We start from the raw sequence: 22,654 nt of genomic DNA, 5'->3' as shown, positions 1-22,654 counted from the left end.
TTTTTAAGGTCAATCCCTAGGGCATTTACCAAATAAACATGATTAAGGCTAAATATGGGTTGGGTACCTTATCCTGGAGGCCCTTTCATGTAGAAATGGAGAAATTCTAAGACGACAGAGGGCCCTTGTACAGTGTAATGGTTTATACCAGTCCTCATACTGAGAACAATTATAAATCTGGACTAATAAAAAGGAAAATGAATCATATGTATGTCAGAGAGACAGAAGAAATAATGAATTCCCAGGGTAACTGTAAAGGGTAAGTGAAAACCCAGCCTGAGAAGCATGAACAGTAGACACATTTTAGTTGAAAGCATTTTAGTCTCATGACAAATACAGACATCAAATCTCAGGACCTGTGCAGGGGGTTATGGGATGTAACAGGACACTCTCATAATACAGCAACATTAGTCTCCCTATAAGGAAAACTCAAACAAACTTTTTAAATTTTTTATTTACTTAAACTCAATTAGTTAACATACAGTGTAGTATTGGCTTCAGGTAGAACCCAGTGATTCATCACTTACACATAACACTCAGTGCTCATCCCAATAAATGCCCTTCTTAACACCCATCAGCCTTTTAGCCCATCCCCCGACATACCTCTCCTCCAGCAACTCTTAGTTTTTTATGATGTATTTAAGAGTCTTTTATGGTTTTCTTCCCTCTCTGTTTTTATCTTATTTTTGCTTCCCTTCCCTATGTTCATCTGTTCTGTTACTTAAATTCCACATATGAGTGAAATCAGTCTTTCTCTGTCTCACTTAGCATAATACACACTGGTTCCATTCACATTGTTGTAAATGACAAGATTTCATTCTTTGTGATTGCTGAGTAGTATTCCATTGTATATATAGATACCACATCTTCTTTAATCATTCATCAGTCGATGGACATTTGGGCTTTTTTCATACTTTGTTGATTGTTGATAGTTCTTCTATAAACACCAAGGTGCATATGCCCCTTCAAATCAGCAGTTTTTGTATCTTTTGGATAAATACTTAGTAGTGCAATTGCTGGGCCATAGGGTAACTCTATTTGTAATTTTTTGAGGAGTCTCCATACTGTTTTCCAGAGTGGCTGCACCAGTCTGCAATCCCACCAACAGTGCAAAAGTGTTCCCCTTCTACACACGCTCACCAACACCTGTTGTATTTAGCCTTTCTGACAGTTGTGAGGTGGTATCTCATTGTGGTTTTGATTTGTATTTCTCTGATGATGAGGGATGTTGAGCATCTTTTCATGTGTCTGTCAACCATCTGGATGTCTTCTTTGGAAAACTGTCTATTTATGTCTTCTGCCCTTTTCTTCATTGGATTATTTTTGGGAGATGTTGAATTTGATAAGTTATTTATAGATTTTGTATATTAACCCTTTATCTGATATGTCATTTGCAAATATCTTCTCCCATTCCGTCGGTTGCCTTTTAGTTTTGTCTATTGTTTCCTTCACCATGCAAAAGCTTTTTATCTTGAAGTCCCAATAGTTCATGTTTGCTTTTATTGCCTCCAGAGACATGTCTAGTAAGAAGTTGCTGTGGTGAAGGTCAAAGAGGTTCCTGCTTGTTTTGCCCTGTAGGATTTTGGGTTTTTGTTTTGGGTTTTTTATTAATATAATTTATTGTCAAATTGGCTTACATACAACACCCAGGGCTCATTCCAACAAGTGCCCTCTTCAATACCCTTCACCCATTTTCCCCTCTCCCCCACCCCCATCCACTCTCAATTTGTTCTCTTAAATATAGAGGCAAACCCTCCCTCTCTGTAACTGTTTTTTCCCCTTCCCTTCTCCCATGGACTTCTGTTAAGTTTCTTAAGATCCACATATGAGTGAAAACATGATATCTGTCCTTCTCTGACTGACTTATTTCACTCAGCATAATACCTTCCAGTTCCATCCACGTTACTGCAAATGGCATGATTTCATTCTTTCTCATTGCCAAGTAGTATTCCATTGTATATATAAACCACATCTTCTTTATCCATTCATCATTTGGTGGACATTTAGGCTCTTTCCCTAATTTGGCTATTGTTGAAATCACAGCTATAAACATTGGGGTACATGTGCTCCTATGACTTAGAACTTCTATATCCATTGGGTAGATTCCTAGCAGTTCTATTGCTGGGTCATAGGGTAGTTCTATTTTTAATTTTTTGTTTTCAAGAGCAGCTGCAACAGTTTGTATTCCCACCAACAGTTCAAGAGGATTCCCGTTTCTCCACATCCTCGCCAGCATCTATAGTTTCCTGATTTGTTAATTTTAGCCACTCTCACTGGTGCGAAGTGGTATCTCAGTGTGGCTTTGATTTGTATAACCCTGATGATGACTGATGTTGAGCATCATTTCATGTCTGTTGGCTATCTGGATGTCTTTTTTGGAAAAGTGTCTAATCATGTCTTCTGCCCATTTTTTTCACTAGATTATTTGTTTTTTGGGTGTGGAGTTTGACAAGTTCTTTATAGATTTTGGATACTAGCCCTTTATCTGATATGTCATTTGCAAATACCTGTTCCCATTCCATTGGTTGCCTTCTAGTTTTATTGATTGTTTCTTTTGCAGTGCAGAAGCCTTTTATCTTGATGAGGTCCCAATAGTTCATTTTTGCTTTTAATTCCACTTCCTTTGGAGATGTGTTAAGCAAGAAATTGCTGCGGCTGAGGTAAAAGAGGTTGTTGCCTGCTTTCTCCTCTAGGGTTTTGATGGTTTCCTGTGTCACATTTAGGTCTTTCATCCATTTTGAGTTTATTTTGGTGTATGGTGTAAGAAAGTGGTCTAGTTTCATTCTTCTGTATGTTGCTGTCCAGTTCTCCCAACACCATTGCTAAAAAGACTGTCTTTTTTCCATTGAATACTCTTTCCTGCTATGTCAAAGATTAGTTGGCCATAAATTTGTGGGTCCAATTCTGGGTTCTCTATTCTATTCCATTGATCTATGTGTCTGTTTTTGAACCAATACCATACTGTCTTGATGAGTGTAGCTTTGTAGTAGAGGCTAAAGTCTGGGATTGTGATGCCTCCTGCTTTGGTTTTCTTCTTCAATATTACTTTGGCTATTCAGGATCTTTTGTAGTTCCATACGAATTTTAGGATTATTCTAGCTTTAAAAAGAAGGCTGGTGCAGTTTTTGATTGGGATTGTATTGAATGTGTAGATTGCTTTGGGTAGTATTGGCATTTTAACAGTATTTATTTTTCCAATCCATGAGCACAAAATAAATGTTTTTCCATTTCTTTGTGTCTTCTTCAATTTCAATTTTAGGATCTCTTGTAGGGCTGGTTTAGTGGTGATGAATTCCTTCAGCTTTTGTTTGTTTGGGAAGACTTTTGTCTCTCCTTCTAGTCTGAATGACAGACTTGCTGGATAAAGGATTCTCAGCTGCATATATTTTCTGTTCATCACATTGAAGATTTCCTGCCATTCCTTTCTGGCCTGCCAAGTTTCAGTAGATAGATCCATCACTAGTCTTATCGGTCTCCCTTTATATGTTAGAGAGTGTTTATCCCTAGCTGCTTTCAGAATTTTGTCTTTATCCTTGTATTTTGCCAGTTTCACTATGATACATCATGCAGAAGATTGATTCAAGTTACGTCTGAAGGGAGTTCTCTGTGCCTCTTGGATTTCAGTGCCTTTTTCCTTCCCCAGATCAGGGAAGTTCTCAGCTATGTTTTGTTCAAGTACCCCTTCAGCCCCTTTCTCTCTCTCTTCCTCTTCTGGAATTCCTATTATATGGATATTGTTGTGTTTCATTGCATCACTTAGTTCTTTAATTCTCCCTTCATACTCCTGGATTTTTTTATCTCTCTTTTTCTCAGCTTCCTCTTTTTCCATAATTTTATCTTCTAGCTCACCTATTCTCTCCTCTGTCTCTTCAATCCGGGCTGTGGTCACCTCCATTTTATTTTGCACCTCATTTATAGCATTTTTTAGCTCCTCATGACTGTTTCTTAGTCCCAAAGTATCTGTAGCAATAGATTCTCTGCTGTCCTCTTTGCTTTTCTCAAGCCCTGCGATTAATTTTATGACTATTATTTTAAATTCATGTTCCGTGATATTGCTTAAATTGTTTTTGATCAATTCATTAGCTGCCGCTACTTCCTGGAGTTTCTTTTGAGGAGAATTCTCCCATTTTGTCATTTTGGATAGTCTGTGGGATGGCACAGAACTGTAAGGCACTTCCCCTGTACTGTCTGGAGTAGCTTGTGTTGGTGGGCGGGGCCACAGTCACACCCGATGTCTGTTCCTAGTCAACCGCTGGCATCACAGTCAGACTGGTGTGTACCTTATCTTCCCCTCTGCCTGGGGCAGGACTCACTGTGGAGTTGTGTGGCCCCTGTCTGGGCTACTTGCACACTGCCAGGATTGCGGTGCTGCTTGTATGGGATCTGGTGTATTAGCCAGGGTGGATCTGCAAGGTGCACCAGGGAGGGAAGGGCAGGCTCAGCTCAGTTTGCTGTCGGTGGTTCCCTGCGGGAAGGGCCCTGCAGCACCAGGAGGGAAGCATGCAGACCCGTCCAAGAGATGGATCTACAGAAGCACAGCATTGGGTGTTTGTGCAGTGCAAGCAAGTTCGGTGACACAACTGGTTCCCTTTGGGAGTTCGGCTCGGGGATGGCAGAGGGAGATGGCGCTGGAGAGCGCCCTTGTTCCCCGTGGAGCTGAGCTCTGTCTTCTGGGGCTCAACACCTCTCCCACCCGGTGTCCTTTTGCCCTCCCGCTCTCCGAGCAGGGCTGTTGACTTTTAACATTCCAGATATCAGGTCCAGGTGGCTGTCAGAACTCATGGAATCTGGCCCCTCCGCTTTTGCAAGCCACACTTGGGTGCTCTGCCTTGCCCAGCGCTCTGCCCCCCCTCTGCCCTGGATCCCTCCCACCAGTCCGTGTAGTGCGCACCACCTCTCCGCCCTTCCTACCTTCTTCCATGGACCACTTGTGTACGCTTGACTCTGGAGAGTCCATTCTGCTAGTCTTCTGGTGGTTTTATGGGTTATTGAGCAGATGTGGGTGGAATCTAAGTGATCAGCAGGATACGGTGAGCCCAGCATCCTCCTACGCAGCCAACTTCTCAGAGCAGCCTGCCTGTATATATAAAATTCTAAAGATTCTACCAAAAAACTGTCAGAACCAAGAAATAAATTCAGTAAAGTCACAGGATACAAAATCAATGTACAGAACTCTGTTGCATTTCTATACACTGATAATGAAGCCTCAGAAAGAAAAATTAAGAAATCAATCCACCTGGCTCTGGTTCTCGCTGTGGCTTAGCCTCTGGGTGCTCACAGGCCCTTGGAGAGCCCCAGGTCAGGCCCCACAGCTTTCGCTCCATCCCCTCCTGGGGTGAGATTTCCAGACAAGGGTCAGGTTCAGGGTTCAGGCTGGGGCTGGCCAGCCCGGGGAAGGGGGCTGGTTTGCATGAAGGGTCTCTCCCTCCCCTTGGGCTGCTGGAGGCAATAAGAGAGACTTTGGGAGCCAGGCTGAGGGACATTGAGGACACACTGCTGAGCAGGGGTCTCCACCATGGCCTGGGCTCCTCTCCTGCTCACACTGCTGGCTCACTGCACAGGTGGCTGGAGGCTGGGATCAGGGCTGGAGACGAGAGGAATGTGGAACCATGTATGGGCCCTGTCCACTGACCCCTCTCTCTCACCCCGTGTCTCTCTTCTGACTTGCAGGGTCCTGGACCCAGTCAGTGGTGAGTCAGCCATCTGCAGTATCTTAGTCTGTGAATAAGATGGTTACCATCTTCTGCACGGGAAGCAGCAGCAATGTTGGGGCTGGAGGTGTGTCCTGGTACCAGCAGCTCCCAGGCAGTGCCCCCAATGTTGTCATCTATGGTAGCAGTGCTCGGCCTGCAGGGGTCCCGTCCAGACTCTCAGGCTCCAGGTCAGGGAACGTGGCCTCCCTGAGCATCTCTAGCCTCCAGGCTGAGGATGAGGCTGATTATTACTGCTCAGTGTGGGACCACAGTCTCAAAGCTCACACACTGCTCCAGGCCTGTGGGGAAGGGAGACCCAAACCTGCTGTCCCCTCAGCAATGGGACTTCCTGTGCAGCTCACACCCCTTGGCCGACACAGCTGCTTCTTTGTTCGTGTCTTCTAATAGTGGAGTCTTAGACAAGGCTAGGGAATTTCGTCTAGAAATAGTGTCCTTGTTCTCTCAAATTGTGCCCGTAAACCCAGCCCTACTCTGCAAAACATTATCTGATTTTCTTCCGTTGGGCAGGATTTACTGCACACCTGGGGGCAGGCTGTCCTGGGAATTGAGTCCCCGTTGGGTCAGACCCCGGCAGGTTTCATGTGTTCCTGATCAGGATAGACGACTGAACAGAGATCCATCCCTGCACACCCTGTGGTGAACACCAAGTATGTGCCAGGCATGACCCTTGGGCTTAGGCTCGGCGTGAGTGCGCTAGGGACAATCTACGTCCTCATGCTGCTGAAAATGTCCTGGGAGAGAAAGAGGACAAAGAAGTATGAATAGCAACACATAAGATGTTTCTGGAGAGTGAACAAGGGTGAGGCAGTGAGGTGGACCTGGAACATTGGAGGGGTTGACAGGAAACCCCTGAATCTGACGTGCTGGAATGATGTCTCAGTGCTGCATAGATGATCAAGGAGCCAGAGGGGAGCGTGAGGAGAGGACCAGGCAGAGGCTGTTGACTGTGTCCCCATCAGACCCCTCCTCCTGAGGTCAGGGGTCCAGGCTCGGGTCCTGCTGGAAGAGCTGTGCTGAGAGGTGGGTCCCAGGGAGCCACCTCTGTCTTTCTGACAAGGCAGAGCTGCCTCTTTCCAATCCCTTCCCCTGTGGTCCTTGTTGATGGACTCCCCCACTCCCACAAGCAGTAGACAGAAGAGGAATCCAGGTGAGGGCCTGGGGGGTCTGACCCTGCTCAGTAAACTGGGGTCAGAGGGAGAAGGAGCACCACAGCATTCCCAAGCCGTGGGATGTGGCCGGTCCAGGCTTCTGTCTACCTGCTGTGCCAGCCGCAGGACACATCATTCCTCAGGGGCCAGTCTCTGGTCACCCTGGCTTCCACTCATGTAAACCCATGAGAGAGGGTCAGGATCTGGGGAGGCTGCTGTAGGGAATGGAGCGGTGGGGGGGGGGGTGAGAAGGTTGCAGCCTAGTGATGGGCCCTGAGGTGAGGGATCTCCCCCAGTAGTGAGGAGGGGGCCGTGGAAGTGGCAGGAGTCAAGAGTGCCTTCCCTTCCCCCAGGCGCGATACTCACATTGCCTTTCACATGCTTTGTAACCTGTAATGCAGCAAAAAGGGGTGCTGTGGGCGTGTGTATGAAGCACACGGGTGAGCCCAGAGCTGTGGACCCAGCACCTGACGGCCATCAGGAGCAGCTCAGTAACGAGGGTCCAGACAACCACGGGCCTCTAACTGGGGTGCCAGTTTTGTCACAGAGGACAGGATGTTTTCGGGGTGTGAAGGTATGTGGGATAGAATGGAATAATCCATGTGGTTTTGGCCAGCAACAGGGACACAAGTCAGGGCCACCAGGGGGCCAGCCATTAGTGTGCTCGCTAGAGGATACTCACCTGATAGGACCTGGGGCTCATCACCACCCAGGCTACCTGTGCCCTTAGGTTAGCTCCTCTCTTCTTCCTCTGGTTCATTCCATCTGTGAAATCCCAGGACATGGGAGCTGGACAGACGTACAGCAAGGGCGTACCTGAGTGCAGCAACTCCACCCACATGGGAATTTCTGGATAGAAGGAGACTTTCAGGAGCCCAGTCTCCGTAACAGAGCTTTAGAAGTCAGAGTCTGCATGTCCATCATGACCTGGGCCCCTCTCGTCCTCACCTCCCTCCCTCCCCACACAGCTGAGAGCCAGACTCACCCAAGGTGGGTGGGAGATGTGCCAGCTCTGCTCCAAACCCTCACTCTCATTCACAGTGGACTTCTGCCCTGCTCAAACTCCTCTGGGTCCCTTTAGAGTGTCTGTGAGCCAGGTAGGGCTGACTCGGCCACCGTCAGTGATCAAGGTCCTAGAATGATGGCCAAGTTCTCTTATACTGGACACAGTAACATTGCTGGCATTGAGGCAGAAGCTTGGCTTCAGCAACACCTGAGCCATGTCCTCAAACTTCATTTCAATGGAGAACAAACATCTAGCCCTCTGGGGTCTCCGCAGAGTTTCTGGATGCAGGGCAAGCAGCCTGGCTTCCCTGAACATCCCTGGTCTTCAGGCTGAGGGGGAGGCTGTTTATTCCCAGTCAGCGTGGAAAAACAGCCTTGGAGTTGCACAGTGCCTCAGGCCAGTTGGGAAGGGACACCCCAACCCTGAGCTCCCAGGCGTCACCCATCACCTGAAGACCATGTCACTGGCCCCAGAAGAGACAAGAGCTGGTTCCGCTGACAATCGTGTGGACCACTCAGGATTAGAAGACATAATAATGTGAGGATAAAAGGTCGGATCTGCAGAATTAGCAAGTGCATGGGAAGTATCATTACGAATCTATTTGGCCTTTGTGAATATATGTACATTCACGTGCTTTCCCAAAGGGGAAACAAAGATTTCAGGTTTAAGTAAATGGGTACTTATTTTTCCAGGTCTTTCTGTTCCATTTGGAGATGCTGAATTCGTGTGTTCAGCTGGTCCATCTCTCTTCCCTCCAGGAGACATGTTCACCAGGGTCACCAGCCCCCACCCTCCCCTGTTTCTTGGACCTTGGCACATGTTCTGCCCTCTGACCCAGGGCTATCCCCCTTCTGCAGGGATATCAGTTGGGTCACCTTACAAGATCCCACCTTACATACCACAGCTGTGCTCAGACCTCTTTGTCCCGATTCCCGTGCACACTGCACATGCACCTGGGCAGTATCCCCGTCTGCATGTCCTTGGGGCACCCCGTGTGTCCTTCCAGGTACCACATGCAGTGTCTGACAACAGGAGACACAGTTGCAGCTCCAGGGATACAGTTGACAGAGGTGGCTTTTTGCGATAAATCATAGTCTTCACTGACGTGCTCTGCCCTGAACACCTGCTCTCCTGGGCTGATGCTGATGGTCAGGAATCCCGGGGAGAGTCTCTGTCCCTGTGGACAGCTCATCCCCCAACTATCTACGGGCTCCACTCAGCGCTTGGTCAGGACACTGATTTTGTGACATAGCCTCAGTGCTGCTCTCACGGAGCTCAAGCCTCATGGGGACAACAGACACAAACCCCCTGTGCTGTCAGGGGTGGGCTGTCACTCCCTCAGTCACTGCAGTGGTACCTCTATCCAGGCTGCACTCTGAAGGAAAGTCTTGTGTCCCAAAACAGGGCCACAGGGGCTGTGATCTCAAGGACAAAGCCTGTCCCTTCTCCTCCTCTCCATCACTCAGATGAGATAGCTTTGACAGAATCTTCGGGGTCCAGGTGGCCTGGGGTACTAGAAATTCATTCATCTCGTCACAGGTAGTTGAATGAATGATTGCTCTATACACAACATCTGGACACAAATTGCGGGGACTGTAGCTGTTCCCACTGCAGAGAGTGGTCAGCCCCAAATCCTTTTGCCTTAGAAGCTCTGTCTTTTGGTAATTTTATGAGTATTATGGTTCTGAGTGCCTAAGTAGAGACCCCTCAAAGGGTCTCATTGGGCATCATGTTGACCTTTCCTACCTGGAAGATTAGACCCACAATATAAATAAGTGATTTTAGAAAAAGGATATAAACCCCTCTTATACTGAGAACAGAACAAATTCCTGCACAGCAGGACCTTTCTCTTTCCCAGGAGGGTCATTCTCAGGTTATGGAAACACAGGCATCAGGGAAGCCAGCAGTGGGAAAGGAGAGGTTCACCCAGAGACCAGCAGGGGGCACTGTGACACTGTGTCTGGGGCTCTCTGCAGGACAGGGGCATCCAGCTGGGCAGTCTTCCACTGACAGAAAGCAAGGACTGGGCCCCTTGAGTCCAGTGGGGCCAGGGCAGGTGTGTCTGGTCAGGACCTGGAGGAGTCCCTGGACCTGGCCTGTGTGTGGTCCCCACAGCTGCTGCCTCCAGGCCCACCCAGGGGGAACGCAGTGCATCAGGAAGTCTCCAGTCCAAGGGCCACAGACCCTGTGTGTGCACATGGAGAAGAGGGAGGGGTGGGTCTAATTTGCATGAGCAGCCCCTCCTCTGTGACCCTGTGGACAGGGGATAAGACAGGCCAGCGGCAGTCCAGCCCCAGCTCTGTGGCCTAAGAAGGGCGTCTCTGTGTGTCACCATGGCCTGGATCCCCATCCTCCTCGTGTTCCTCTGTCACTGCACAGGTAGGGACAGGATCCAGGGCACCAGGGTGGGCCCGCAGCCAGAGTCAAATCCCTCTGGCTCAGCTCCCTAATCTCATGTACCCTGTCCCTTCTCTTCCCTCTGCTGTGTCTGTGTTTGCAGGTTCCCTGTCCCAGCCTGTCGTGACTCAGCCAGCCTCCCTCTCTGCATCTCTGGGAGCCACAGCCAGACTCACCTGCACCCTGAGCAGGGACATCAATGCTGGAGGCTACTACATATACTGGTACCAACAGAATCCAGGGAGCCCTCCCCGGTATCTCCTGTACTACTACTCAGACTCAGATAAGCACCAGGGCCCTGGCATCCCCAGCCGCTTCTCTGGGTCCAAAGATGCCTCGGCCAATGCAGGGCTTCTGCTCATCTCCGGGCTGCAGCCTGAGGACGAGGCTGACTATTACTGTGCAATCTGGCACAGTAGTGCTGGTCACAGTGACACGAACTCATGGGGAAGTGGGACAAATATCTCAGCTTGCTCAGATCCCTGCACTCTGACTCTTCCAGTTGAAAATAACTTGAATGCACACTGACTGTCTTTGGAAGTAGCTTCCAGGTCACAATACCCCTCCTCCCAGTGTCCTATTCAACTTCTTTGTACTGTCAGGAAAACAAACAAGCCAACAAACAAACAGGCAACACAGAAACCCACGACAATGCCAACATTTTGTCTGGTGGGTAAAGTGTAAAACTCAGAGAGTGTTGAGCTTGCCCTTTTTCTCTTTACAAAGGCACATCCACTGTATTAGTTTTCTGATCAGAGTCTGGACCATCGCAGCAGGTGGACAGTCCTCCAGAATGTGGAGTCTGTTCCTCCAGGGGTTGGGGCAGAGGCTCCCTTCCCTCCAGGTTCCTGTGCTCAGAGCTGGCTGAATAGCTGTGTGTTCCAGGTAGGATGTACTAAATAAGATTGGTGCCCAAGGAAGACTCAGAAGAGAAGAACTAGCAGTCACAGAGTTGGCTGGGCAACCAGGTTAGCTACTTGCCCCTTAAATTGTGATGTCAGGGGAGGGTGATTAGCCAGGGGAGAAACTTTAGATGTCAGCAAAACCCTCAGTAGTGCTTGTGAAGGTAACATGCAGCGCTCCTTCATTGCTACAAAATACTGGGTCTGCTCTTGGGAAGGTGGGAAGTAGATCCCACAGATGTGAATTTACCAAAGCGGACACCATCAGGCACTTTGGGTACCCCTGTGGCTGGTTTCCTGAACTCTCAGGCCCTGACTCTGTCCTCCTCTCTTCTCCTGTGACATCAGGGCTCATCAGTGATCCAAGCAGCGAGAGGCTGTGGAGCGACAGGGCAGGATGTCCCCTATCTGTGCAAAAAGAAGTCCAGCCCTGTGTCTTTCCAGAAGGAAGTTCTCCCATTTGTGACAACATGGACGAACCTGCCAGATGTTACCCTAGGAGAAATCAGCCCTACAGAGAAAGACAAGTGCTATATAATCTCATTTATATGTGGCATCTACAGGAAATATAATGTTAAAAATTACTGTACAGTTTTACTGATGTCGATGAGTTAGAATAGGGTAACACATACCAGGACAAGAAGGATATTTGTATAAGTCCAGCGTCTTACATAAATATTGATTTTGAACTGTTAATTTATAGTGATGAAAATAAACATAACAAGATTTATTATTTTATCACTCTGTATTGTGCAATTCAGATACTGAGTATACTCACAGTGTTTTATAACCACCACAACTATCCATTTCCAGAGCTTTTTCATCATCCCGAGCACCCAACAGGGGAATGGGTAATCTGGAATGGCAGAGGAGCCAGGCCCAGGAACCCATGACAATGCAGGAAGCAGCAGAGGGCAGAGGGCAGCTCCCATGGGGCTCTTGGCATATATGGCTGGACCCAGGTGGGAGCATTCGTTAGGCTGTGCTTCTTACCCCGGAATGACCATGTGGGTGCACGCTGCAGCCCATGGCACGGGGATCCGTGTGCCCACAGCAGGGGGTCCAGAAACTCCAGCTTTCTTCCCAAAGTGTGTCAGGGAACATCCGTGAGAACTGAGGACCTCCTATGAGGCATCCGTTATATGATTCATGCTTATTCTTGTCTGAATTCCCTGCAAAATCCATGTGTGCTCTCCTCCAGAGTCTGAGGAAAGGCCTCATTTACAGTCTACATTCTCTGTGCTTGTCAAGGGGAACTTGCACTTATTTCTGGTCTTTTTATTTATATTATTTGGATACTTTTAGCTTTATTTATTTATTTTAAGAGAGAGAGAGAGACAGGAAGGAGCAGAGAGAGAGGGAGAGAGAATCCCAAGCAGACTCAGAACCCAGCTCAGGGCTCAATCACAGAAGTGGAGATCATGACCCGAACTGAAATCAAGAGTCTGACACCCAACCGACTGAGCCACCCTATTTCTGGCCTTTTGAATCTGGAGCATTGATATATGTGTCTCTTTTTGGGCCGACACCATACCAATTATAGGTAATACAAAGTTTGATAGATGATAGAGATAGAATATACTCACGTGATCTATAGCCATGCACCGTCATTGATCTACCTCATCAAGGTCAGTGCAGAGGGTAATGGGGACTGGCCCGCCAGAATGGGAAGTGAGATGAGAAGACTGGGCTGTCCCCTCAGGGCTCCTGAAAAAGGCTGTGGAGGGGCGTGCATGCTCTCCAGTCTTGACTCACTGGGCGGAAACATCCTCCCCGAGCGGTCATTGAGTCTTGGCCCCAACAACACAAGTCTCTAAGTAGTGGGAGGAGCCCAGGGTGATTCATGCTGAGGAGGCCCTGTGTCTGCAGCAAGGACTGAGGTGTGGTGGCACCTGCAGAAGCCCTGAGGGAGGAGAAGATCTGGCCCTGTGTGGGGGTGGACAGTATGCCAGGCTGACTGAAGTCCTTAGTGCCCTGGTCTCTCTCTCACAGCTCCAGGATGTCCCTTCCAGTCATGGGTGTGGCTGGACACTGAGACAGCAGGAGGCGCTGTAGGCCTGTGCCTGAGTGGTGTCTGTGTGGGGAGGGGTCCCAGCTGAGAACCCAGGCCTGGAGCCCTGCCTTGTGCCCTCTACAAAATTGTGCCTAGAGGAGTTTCCCTAGTCCCACCCACCCCACACTCAGCTGTAACCACGTTCAGTCCCAGGGGAGGGAGAGATTTGCATGAAGGCTTTCTCTCTCTCTTCCAGGAGGGGAGAGGATAAGAGAGGCTTTGTGCAGGTCTCTCCCTTGAGGGCTCAGAGGCACAGCCTGGAGTGTCTCCACCCTGGCCTGGACCCCTCCCCTCCTCACCTTCCTTGCTCTCTGCTCAGGTTACTGGCTGTGGAAAGCGGAAGAATTGCTTCTGGGGACCCCTAAGTTGCTTGTTTCCCCCATTTTGAGAACACACTGTGGGTAATAACCTGATACTGACCTGTGTCTCCACTGCTGTGTTGCTGGGTCCTGGCCACTGTCTGTGTTGACACAGGAAGCCTCTTTATCAGGGTCTGTGGGCTAGAAGGTCACCCTCAGCTGCACTGGAATCAGCAACAATGTTGGGTCGTATTAGGTGGGCTGGTACCCACAGATTCCCCACCGTGTCCCCAAAGCTGAGATGCTCAGAAGCACTAGGCCCTCCGGGATCCCAGCTGGGTTCTCAAGAACAGGGCCTCTCTGATCATCTCGGGCCTGCGGCCTGAGGACGAGGCTGGTCATTACTGACACAGTGCTCTAAGCCCGTGGGCAAATGATACAGCAACGTGCCCCAGTTTCCCATGGTCACTGCCAGTGACAAATAAACAGGGAGACCGTGGACACCCTGGAGGGTCTGAGGGTCTGACTCTCTGAGCACAGAACAACTATGAAGAGTCAGTGACAGTAGCTTCACCTCATGTTGTTTTCTTCTAAAAATAAGACAAATCTCTTAAGATAATTTACAGGCATAAAGTCCAGTGATTTAAATGGTATGATTCAGTGGTCTGTAGTATGTTTCCTGAGTTTGGCAAACATCATCAAGATCAACTTGACAACATTTCCATCACCTGCAGAAAAACCCCTGACCCCCGAGCAGTGAGTCCATGGCCCCCCGGCATCAGCCCTTTGGAGCTGAAAATTCCTTTCTGTCTGCAGTGATTTTGCACATTTCACAGGTGCCGAATCACAGACCACGTGCCTCCGGAAGAGCACCTTTCAGTGGCATCAGCGTGTGCATTGTTGTAGGAACATCACGGGCACCATATTTATTTATTTATTTATTTTTTCAATATATGAAATTTATTGTCAAATTGGTTTCCATACAACACCCAGTGCTCATCCCAAAAGGTGACGGGCACCATATTTAAATACAGGGAACGTTTCATCGTTTCATCTAGAGACGTGTTCATCTTGTGCAGAGGACACGCGGATCTATCTAGATGGCTGCAATTTTAATAGAGGCTGTCGAAATAACATAATTATTTTCCATGATGGTGTGTAATCACAGATTCTTTTTTAAAAAGTTTATTTTCCGATGGCTATTTTCCCACATTTGTCATTTTTTATTTTGTAGATTTCTGCATACTGCAATTTTATTCAATAGTTTAGCCGGTGTTGTTTATTATTATGAAGAATAATATTATGTGTTACGGTCCATATTTCAAGTTTTTGACTCATACATTTTTCCTTTCCTTGTGGTGGGGAGGTGGGCTCTGTGGCCTTTCTCTTTTTCCCATTCCCTCATGCCCGGCAGACTCTACATGTCTCCTCCCCACTCTTTTTCCTTAGATGTTTCCAGAGCGTCCCTCCTGACTTCGCTTTCTCTCCCATTTGCCCACAGCACTGCATCTGAGACCTCCCGTTTCACTATTGCTCACCCTGGATGCCCCTCCTGGGGTCAGGGCTTGGGTCTCTCCACTTGCTGTCCTGTGTCTTCACTCTCAGGGGCTTTTTCGAGTGATGGTGGTTCAGACCCACGGCTAGCTTTCCCTTTCTGTCACCCCAGCCTTTTCGGAAACTGACTTCTCTTTCCACTGACGCTCATGATTTGTGGTGTGAACGTGGGAACAAGGCCACGAGGGATTCTGGGCTGGTTTTGTGTTCATTTATCATTTATTTTCACTTCCAGGTTGGAGAAGTTGATACATAATAAGTCTCATGTGGATATTACTTCAGCTACCCAGAATTTTTCATGAAAAATATTGTTAAGTCTAAACTAATAACAATAAAAGGAGACCTCCCTTAACAACAGATACCTTTAAAATTATTTCATTTTTTTCTAACTTACTTTGATATAAAGGGTGAAAATGAGCAGACAAAGATAATTTTAAGAAAACTGTTACTTAATATTTTCTGAAATTTCTTATTAATAGACTTAAATGTCACTAAAACCACAGGTAGAGAGTAGAGAGAAGAAGGCAGGTTTCCAAGTTAAGGGATGAAATATATTACTTAGAAGTGTTGGAGCTACTTTGAGTTCACTCCTTGGTGAGGTACAGGCAGAGGTTTCAGCAGATGCTGTCACACAAAGGAAACTTTATTTGCCACAGATAAGGGGATCAGGGACAAGAATTATCAAAGCTGTGACTCCCTGAGTGGAGGCGAGTGGGTTCCTTTCGTTCAGGGTTAGGATGGATACCCAGAAAAGGGAGTTTTGTCATCTTATGCAAGAGTGGGCCTGAGGTTGTGCAGGAACATGGAGAACAGGAGCTTGTGTCCCCATCATGTGGTAGGTCAATGAAGCTTGTCCTCCTCCTGGGGCAGAGACTTAACGTTATAAAGAGGCAGAGGTCCCTGGAGGACACTCCCTGGTCCATCTGCACTGGTGGAGCTGTTGCAGGAGATAAAACTGGTCTAGGCTCCCAGGCTCTTTCTGCTGTTTGCCTCTGAAATAGATGAACTTCCTGTGAAAAAGAAGGGGTGTCAGTGGGGTCCCGCTGGTGACCTTTTTAACCTCATTAACCTGTGGGGCAAGTTTTCAATCCTGCAAAAACAACTCAAGCATGTGCTTTAGGTCAAAGTTTACTTTTGTTCCTGCACTGGGACTTTTCCTCTGGGTCACTGTCTCTGAAGCTCTCAGGCTATTTCCTGGCCTGGTGGAGACTGGTAGTTTGGCATCCCCTTTGTTCTCCTCAAACCCTGAACTCCTGACCTTGTTGCATTTCTGTTTTCTTTTCCTCCCAGGAAAGTGCTCGGTATGGGTGTTGGGCAAGTAGAACCTGCAGGGCACAGACCACAGAAAATAGCTGGGGGGCCCAAATGAGTGCTCTTGGGGCAGGAAAGCTGTCTCCTCTTTATATACAGAGACTTTTTTCCCACCTGGGGACCGCTTCAGTTCTGCTTTCAGATGGCTCAGGGTATTTAGTTTAAAAACATGGTGCTGGGGCGCCTGGGTGGTGCAGTCGGTTAAGCGTCCGACTTCAGCCAGGTCACGATCTCGCGGTCCGTGAGTTCGAGCCCCGCGTCAGGCTCTGGGCTGATGGCTCGGAGCCTGGAGCCTGTTTCCGATTCTGTGTCTCCCTCTCTCTCTGCCCCTCCCCCGTTCGTGCTCTGTCTCTCTCTGTCCCAAAAATAAATAAAAAATGTTGAAAAAAAAAAATTAAAAACATGGTGCTAACAAGCAGCCCTGGGCAGCTTAGTCAGTTAAATGTCGGACCTCAGCTCAAGTCATGATCTCCGGGTTTGTGATTTCAATTCCCAAGTCCACCTGTCTGCTGTCAGCAAGGAGCCAGCCTAGGGGCTAAGGCAGACAGGGGGAACAACCTCAGGGTTAACAAGGCACCTTTTCTTTTGTTAACCATCTCTGCTCTGGGCTGCTTTGCCTGCAGTGCAGCGCTCTGTAGCTCAATTTACCTGTTTATCTAACTTGGTCCTTTCCTCTAGTGAAAGCAGTTTTTCTGCTATAGTGCTAAGTTGGAGAGTGCTTCTGCCCTGAACGCCTAATCTGGCTTACCTCATATACCTTTGTATGGGGAGCCTTTGTGCCTGTTCTTATTTTAGGCCTTTTCCCCTCCCTCTCTATTCTGGGGGCTCTGCAACCCCTTTCTATTCTGGGGTGCCTTTGCAGCTCCCTATTCTTGGGATGCCTTTACATCCCCCTAGTCTTGGGGTGCCAGTCTGGTTTGCCCAAACTCAGTTGCCAGAGTGCAGCTCCAGCAGATCCAGGGGTTCCCGAAGGATGAACGGCCTTGGCGAAAAAGTGAAAATAAAACAAAACTAAAATAAAAAACTAAAATAAAAACAAAAAATAAAAATGGACACAGACAACAGCAGTGTGTTGAACCGGCCGATTTATTGCAGTAAATGTGGAATTATATACATTAGTGATTTCCTTGTAGCATACGTCAACTATGTTTTTCTAACATTACCTAATTTTGAAAATGTTCCTATGTGTAAACAACCTTTAAGAAATAACATGGTGATTTTGCCCTAACTTTCCCTCATACCCTTTGATTATAGATTAATTTCTTACATTATTCCATTATGCATCTGCGTTTGTCTATAATCTACAAAGGATTTGCTTAGCTGTTCTCGTGAAAGGCCCTCCATTTCTTAACACCTCAAGTGGAACAGTTATAGGGACATGACCTCCTAACCACATGAGGCCAGAAGAACAATTTGTTTGCCTCGGTCCGAGGTGCCAGAAAGGGGCTGAAAAAGCCTTAGAAACCCATGCCTCATACATTCTCAGAGAGACAATGCACCTAGGAACCAATGAACCATTCTGTAGCTTAACCGACTAGGTTCAGTCACCATCTGGAATGCCTCCGGGGGCCAGGTGGGCCTAGGGGTTGAAGTCACCTATGCCCAGAGATACACTCCTTAGTTGCCGGAGTGAGGCTTTCAGATCCGTATGTCTCTCCTTACAGGCCCTCTTTGCTGGCAAACGCATGAGGCTATCCTTCCTGCAAGTAGAGGAGTCTCCATAGGGGATGGCAAGGGCTAACCGTAAGGCCGGACAATTTCTTGCGGAACCTTAATTTCTTCCCTAATGGTTCTTTTCCCAGGGGGCCTGACGAGCGCAATTCCCCAACAGACAATACCCCAGGTACTTTTAAGGCCAAGTTACGTAAAAGCAGGAGTACAAGACGCTTCACTGTCGGAGGGCCGCCCTGCAGTCACCAATCCGCCCACAGCCTGGGGTCTGCCACTCAGGCTGGGAGAGCTCGGCTTCCAGCACTCACTTGAGAGCATTCTATGGCGTTGTATATCTTTATGCCTTGTTAGCCCCTTGGTGTAAGCCCAAGAGACTCCTACGCTTATGTCCCACAGTGAACATGTTCTTTTGTTGTCAATAAGAAAACAAAACATGAGCCTGTTAACAATTAGTGGGTGACGCCATGAAACTTACATTCTAGCTTCTATTTTCCAGTGTGGAGTCTGGGTAGAAGATACTTTCTCACTTCAAGGAGATTGAAGAAGTCTGACTGTGCACTGTAGACAGGGACAGCCCTAACAATGGACTACAGAGAGGAATGTGAGAAATGAAGGATCACAGGGTGTCTGACTTGGGATGCCCTGGAGAGAGTCTCATACATTCACAGCAGGAGCAGCCATCACGGCCATGTGCACCTGCAGCCAGTCAGCTGGGGGACTCAGCTGGAGAGGGAGCAGTATGTGGATTTGAGGGGGTGGGTGGTCAGTGAGGCGGGTGGGACTAAACCTCGAGGGGTATTTGGAATGGATTGTGATCATGCTAATGATGACCCAGGATTTTAAGAAAGTGAGGAGGGATAGGGAGTCTAAGGAAGTGAAGAAACCAGCAGGAAAAGGGAGAGAGAAAATGCCATTTCTTCCATGTCATAAGTATCCTCTCACCCACCCTCATATTGGACAAGAAGGAGTGGTATCTGTCTCACCAGGCCTTCACCAGAGTAGAAGTAGAAATAAATCAGTTGTGATAATAGCCAAAGTATTAAATGACAGCTGAGGGGCCCCTGGGTGGCTCCGTCAGTTAAATATCTGACTTCGGTTCAGGTCATGATCTCATGGCTACCGAGTTCAAGTGCCATGTCGGGCTCTCTGCTGACAACTCGGAGCCTAGAGCCTGCTTCCCATTCTGTCTCCCTCTCTCTCCGCCCTTCCCCCACTTGTGTTCCGTCTGTCTCTCTCTCAAATATGTATAAACATTAAAAAAATTAAAAAAGAAAGACCGATGAAAGCGTCTCCCTCACTCTCTCAGGTAGGATGAATTCTCTTCCACTTCCTGCACAGCTCAAGACCTATTTGTGCTCATGGAAAAGAATGAATGGGTATATGAATGAGAGTGATAAAAGTTTTCAGAGAACAAAATATAGAAGAGTACATCTTCAGTTTGGTAAAGAGAACTATAAAACACCTTCCCTTCGGTGAACACACACAGAGACGAAGCACTGAAAGCTTTCCCACCTCGGGCAGGGAGCAAGGCCACCATGTCCTCTCTCAACACTGCTGTTCCACATAGGACTGGATGTGTCTGTCAGAACCAGAAGGCAAGACCAACAATGAGAGGCATTCTGATGAGGAAGAACAAGAGACCCTTGTCCCATTTCAGGTGAGAGAATGACCTACAGGAAAACTACAAAGGAAGCTACAATGGAGTATGCAAATATATAAATTCAAAGAGTCATAAATAATTTTGGAAACATTTTAGAATAAAGATCAACATAGAAAGATCATATAGATGTATACATACTAGCAATAAACAGGTGAAAATAAAAAAAACCTTAAAACCACTCGATGAACTATTTAGGGGCATATTTAACAAAAGAAGTATAGGCCACAGGCGCTGAAATCTGGACAATGCTGGTAAATGTAATCAAAGTGGATCTAAAACAAGGAAAGATAAGTTCCGTTCATGGATTAGAAGACTCATTATCGTAAATATGCCAGTTCTTCCCAAATTGTATAAAAGTGTAATTCAGTTCCTGTCCTAGCAAGTCAGGGTGGTATGGATAGAGGATAAACACATTGGCCAAGATAACAACATAAAACCCAGAAACCGACCCACAGAATGAAGGATAAACACTTTTTTTCTTTTACAAAGTAGAAGAAGCCTTTCCGAGGAGAAAGGATGGACTTTTGGACAAATGGCCACAGAACAGTTGGATATCCTGAGAGAGAAATGAATCATACTTAAAACTCACTTTATATATATTAAAAAATTACTAAAAGTATAATAGAAATAACTGTAAACATAAGCTGTAAACATAAAAGGAGAAAATATTCAGGATCTTGGGTTTTATAAAAACGTTTAGACAAGACACTGTCAGGATAACCCATGAAAAAACAAGACAAAAACAAAAAATGACACTTGTTAAATACGACTTCATCAAATATAAATTCATTGTATTCCCTTTTCTTCTTAAGGTAGTAAGCCAAGGAAATTACCTAAAAATATAGAAGATTAACATAATACTCAATTTAATGGAAAGTAGCTGGAATCCATTGCTTTAACTCACAGGAGTTTTCAAATATTCACAAGATAGACATATTCTCAATTGTAGGCCAGAAGAGGTCTGGAGTATCTTCTGCAAAGAACTGGCAACTTACCATTTAATTGAGGTAAATGCCTCCAAATCCTATGGACTAGGGCTTCTTTGGAGACTGAAAAATGCTACATTGAACATGGGCAGCACTGTAGGGTCACATTATCCAAGATTCAGCTCAATGATGTGTGAATAAACAGAAGTGAGGAAACCCGCTGGGCTCTCAGGGCTGTGAAAACATAGTGGGGTGTGTAACCTTCAGCCAGGAGGGGGTGCTGTGGGACTGCCATGGTGTCCCTACACAGGGGCTCAGTGAGGACCATACACTAAAAGGAACCTGGGACTGGGGACTGGGCCCTGTACTTCCTGAGGGAGACTCAGCAGCTGCGTCCCTTCTGGTGTGGCAGAGTCCCCACTTGAGCAAGGACATGTGTGTTGTCTCAACAGGTGCTTCCTTGCAGGGGTCTCCCCAGGGGTGAAGCCAACCTCCATCGTCCCCAGTATGTGATGTGAGGTGGCAAGAGTGACAGCTGACAAAGATTTTCAGTGTGGAACCCTGTAGGAATGCACACGACGAATGTGGGCTTCTACCCACAACCTGGACAAAAGGTCTCCCTGTGTCCTCAGTGCTGAGGGAGCTTCTGGGAAAGGAAAACTCTCAGACCAGAGAGGAAGCAGGGAAGGGGGAAGAAGTCGGCCTCCTGCACAGAACTGGCCATGTGTCAATGTGGACCCATCGCTCTGTGGCCCTGATTCTCATCTGTGTGGTTGTACAAGAGTCACCACGTCAGTGCTGCCCCATCAATAATAGCCACGGGCGCTGTGGACAGACTCACTATGCGGAGCCAGAGGAGAGCACAGTGTGTCCTCAGGGGATGGGAGGCCACACAGAGGACACCTGGCCTGTCCCGAAGGAAGGGGATGGTGGACAGAGCAGTGGGAAGGCAGGAACTCTGATGAGATCTGCTCACCATGTCACATATGCTGTGTCTGGGCCTGGACACCAGGGGGTGGTCGTCACCTGCTTCTGAGGGTCGGCCATGATTAGAGCCGGACCCGTATATGGACAATGCCTGTGCCCTCTGCTCAGGACTCCAAACTGTGACCTCCCCTCTCCTGGCATGGCCCCAGAGACCACCTCCCCGTCCAACCCACCTGACATCCTCAGGCAGAGGGACTTGACCCAGGGTCAGTGAAGTGTCAGAGAGCTGCTGGTCTGATTTGCATGGATGGGCCCTCCCTCTCTCAGAGGATGAAAAGGAGAAGGAAGGGATTAGAGGAGATCTGCTCAGCTGTGGATCCACAGAAGGCAGGGTCGGTGATGACCTCCACCATGGCCTGGTTCCCTCTTCTCCTCACCCTCCTCATCTACTGCACAGGTGACTAGATGAGGGAACAGAGGAAGTGGTCCCGGGAGGACACGTGGGCCTTGGATTCTCCTCTGGTCTCTAGATCCCAGCATCCCCCTCTCTATGTCTCTCCCCTTCCAGGTTCCTGGGCCCAGTCTGTGCTGACTCAGCCGCCCTCAGTGTCTGGGGGCCTGGGCCAGACGGTCACCATCTCCTGCGCTGGAAGTGCCAACAACATTGGTATTGTTGGTGTGAACTGGTACCAGCAGCTTCCAGGAAAGGCCCCTAAACTCCTCATCTATGCTAATAACAGACGACCCTCAAGTGTTCCTGACAGATTTTCTGGCTCCACGTCTGGCAACACAGGCTCCTTGACCATCACTGGGCTCCAGGCCGAGGACGAGGCTGATTATTACTGCATGTCTGCTGACATTACTCAAGGTGCTGACACAGTGCTCCAGGCCTGTGGGGAAGTGAGACAAAAACCTGCTGTCCCCACAGCAATGGGACTTCCTGTGCAGGCTTGACTTTTTGGCCAAGTCATGTGCTTCCTTGTTTGTTTTGTACAAAATAGGGTCTGAGACCCTCCACAAGCAGTAAGTCTACAAAGTCTTTCCACATTCTTTGCTATTCCTCCTTGAAGCCTGTCTTTGGGATCA

The 22,654-nt window shown here is 47.8% G+C and overlaps 3 protein-coding genes and 1 gene segment (V, D, J or C); all 4 read left to right on the top strand.

Moving 5' to 3' along the window:
• LOC123381268 (immunoglobulin lambda-1 light chain-like) overlaps positions 1-22,654 on the top strand; it is a 670,720-nt gene that overhangs the window by 170,159 nt on the left and 477,907 nt on the right. The window lies entirely within an intron of this gene.
• Positions 1-22,654, top strand: part of LOC105260055 (immunoglobulin lambda-1 light chain-like) — a 512,144-nt gene that overhangs the window by 20,103 nt on the left and 469,387 nt on the right. The window contains exons 1-2 of one of the 5 annotated variants that reach the window (XM_045041881.1): positions 21,869-22,025; positions 22,137-22,436. The exons of 2 other annotated variants lie outside the window; for them this stretch is intronic. In XM_045041881.1, coding sequence (XP_044897816.1) covers positions 21,872-22,025; positions 22,137-22,436 — 454 coding nt within the window. In that variant the 5' untranslated portion in view covers positions 21,869-21,871. Of the gene's footprint in view, positions 1-21,868; positions 22,026-22,136; positions 22,444-22,654 lie in introns of those variants that run through there. 2 more of the 5 variants (XM_045041882.1, XM_045041880.1) reach the window with 2 other exon arrangements.
• The window catches only part of LOC109497182 (immunoglobulin lambda-1 light chain), a 638,912-nt gene that overhangs the window by 164,889 nt on the left and 451,369 nt on the right, over positions 1-22,654 (top strand). The window lies entirely within an intron of this gene.
• The window catches only part of LOC109496970, a 927,213-nt gene that overhangs the window by 466,053 nt on the left and 438,506 nt on the right, over positions 1-22,654 (top strand).

This window comes from Felis catus, chromosome D3 (assembly GCF_018350175.1).
Source record: "Felis catus isolate Fca126 chromosome D3, F.catus_Fca126_mat1.0, whole genome shotgun sequence".
Taxonomy (NCBI): Eukaryota; Metazoa; Chordata; class Mammalia; order Carnivora; family Felidae; genus Felis; species Felis catus.
This window is presented reverse-complemented; position numbering and strand designations above follow the sequence as displayed.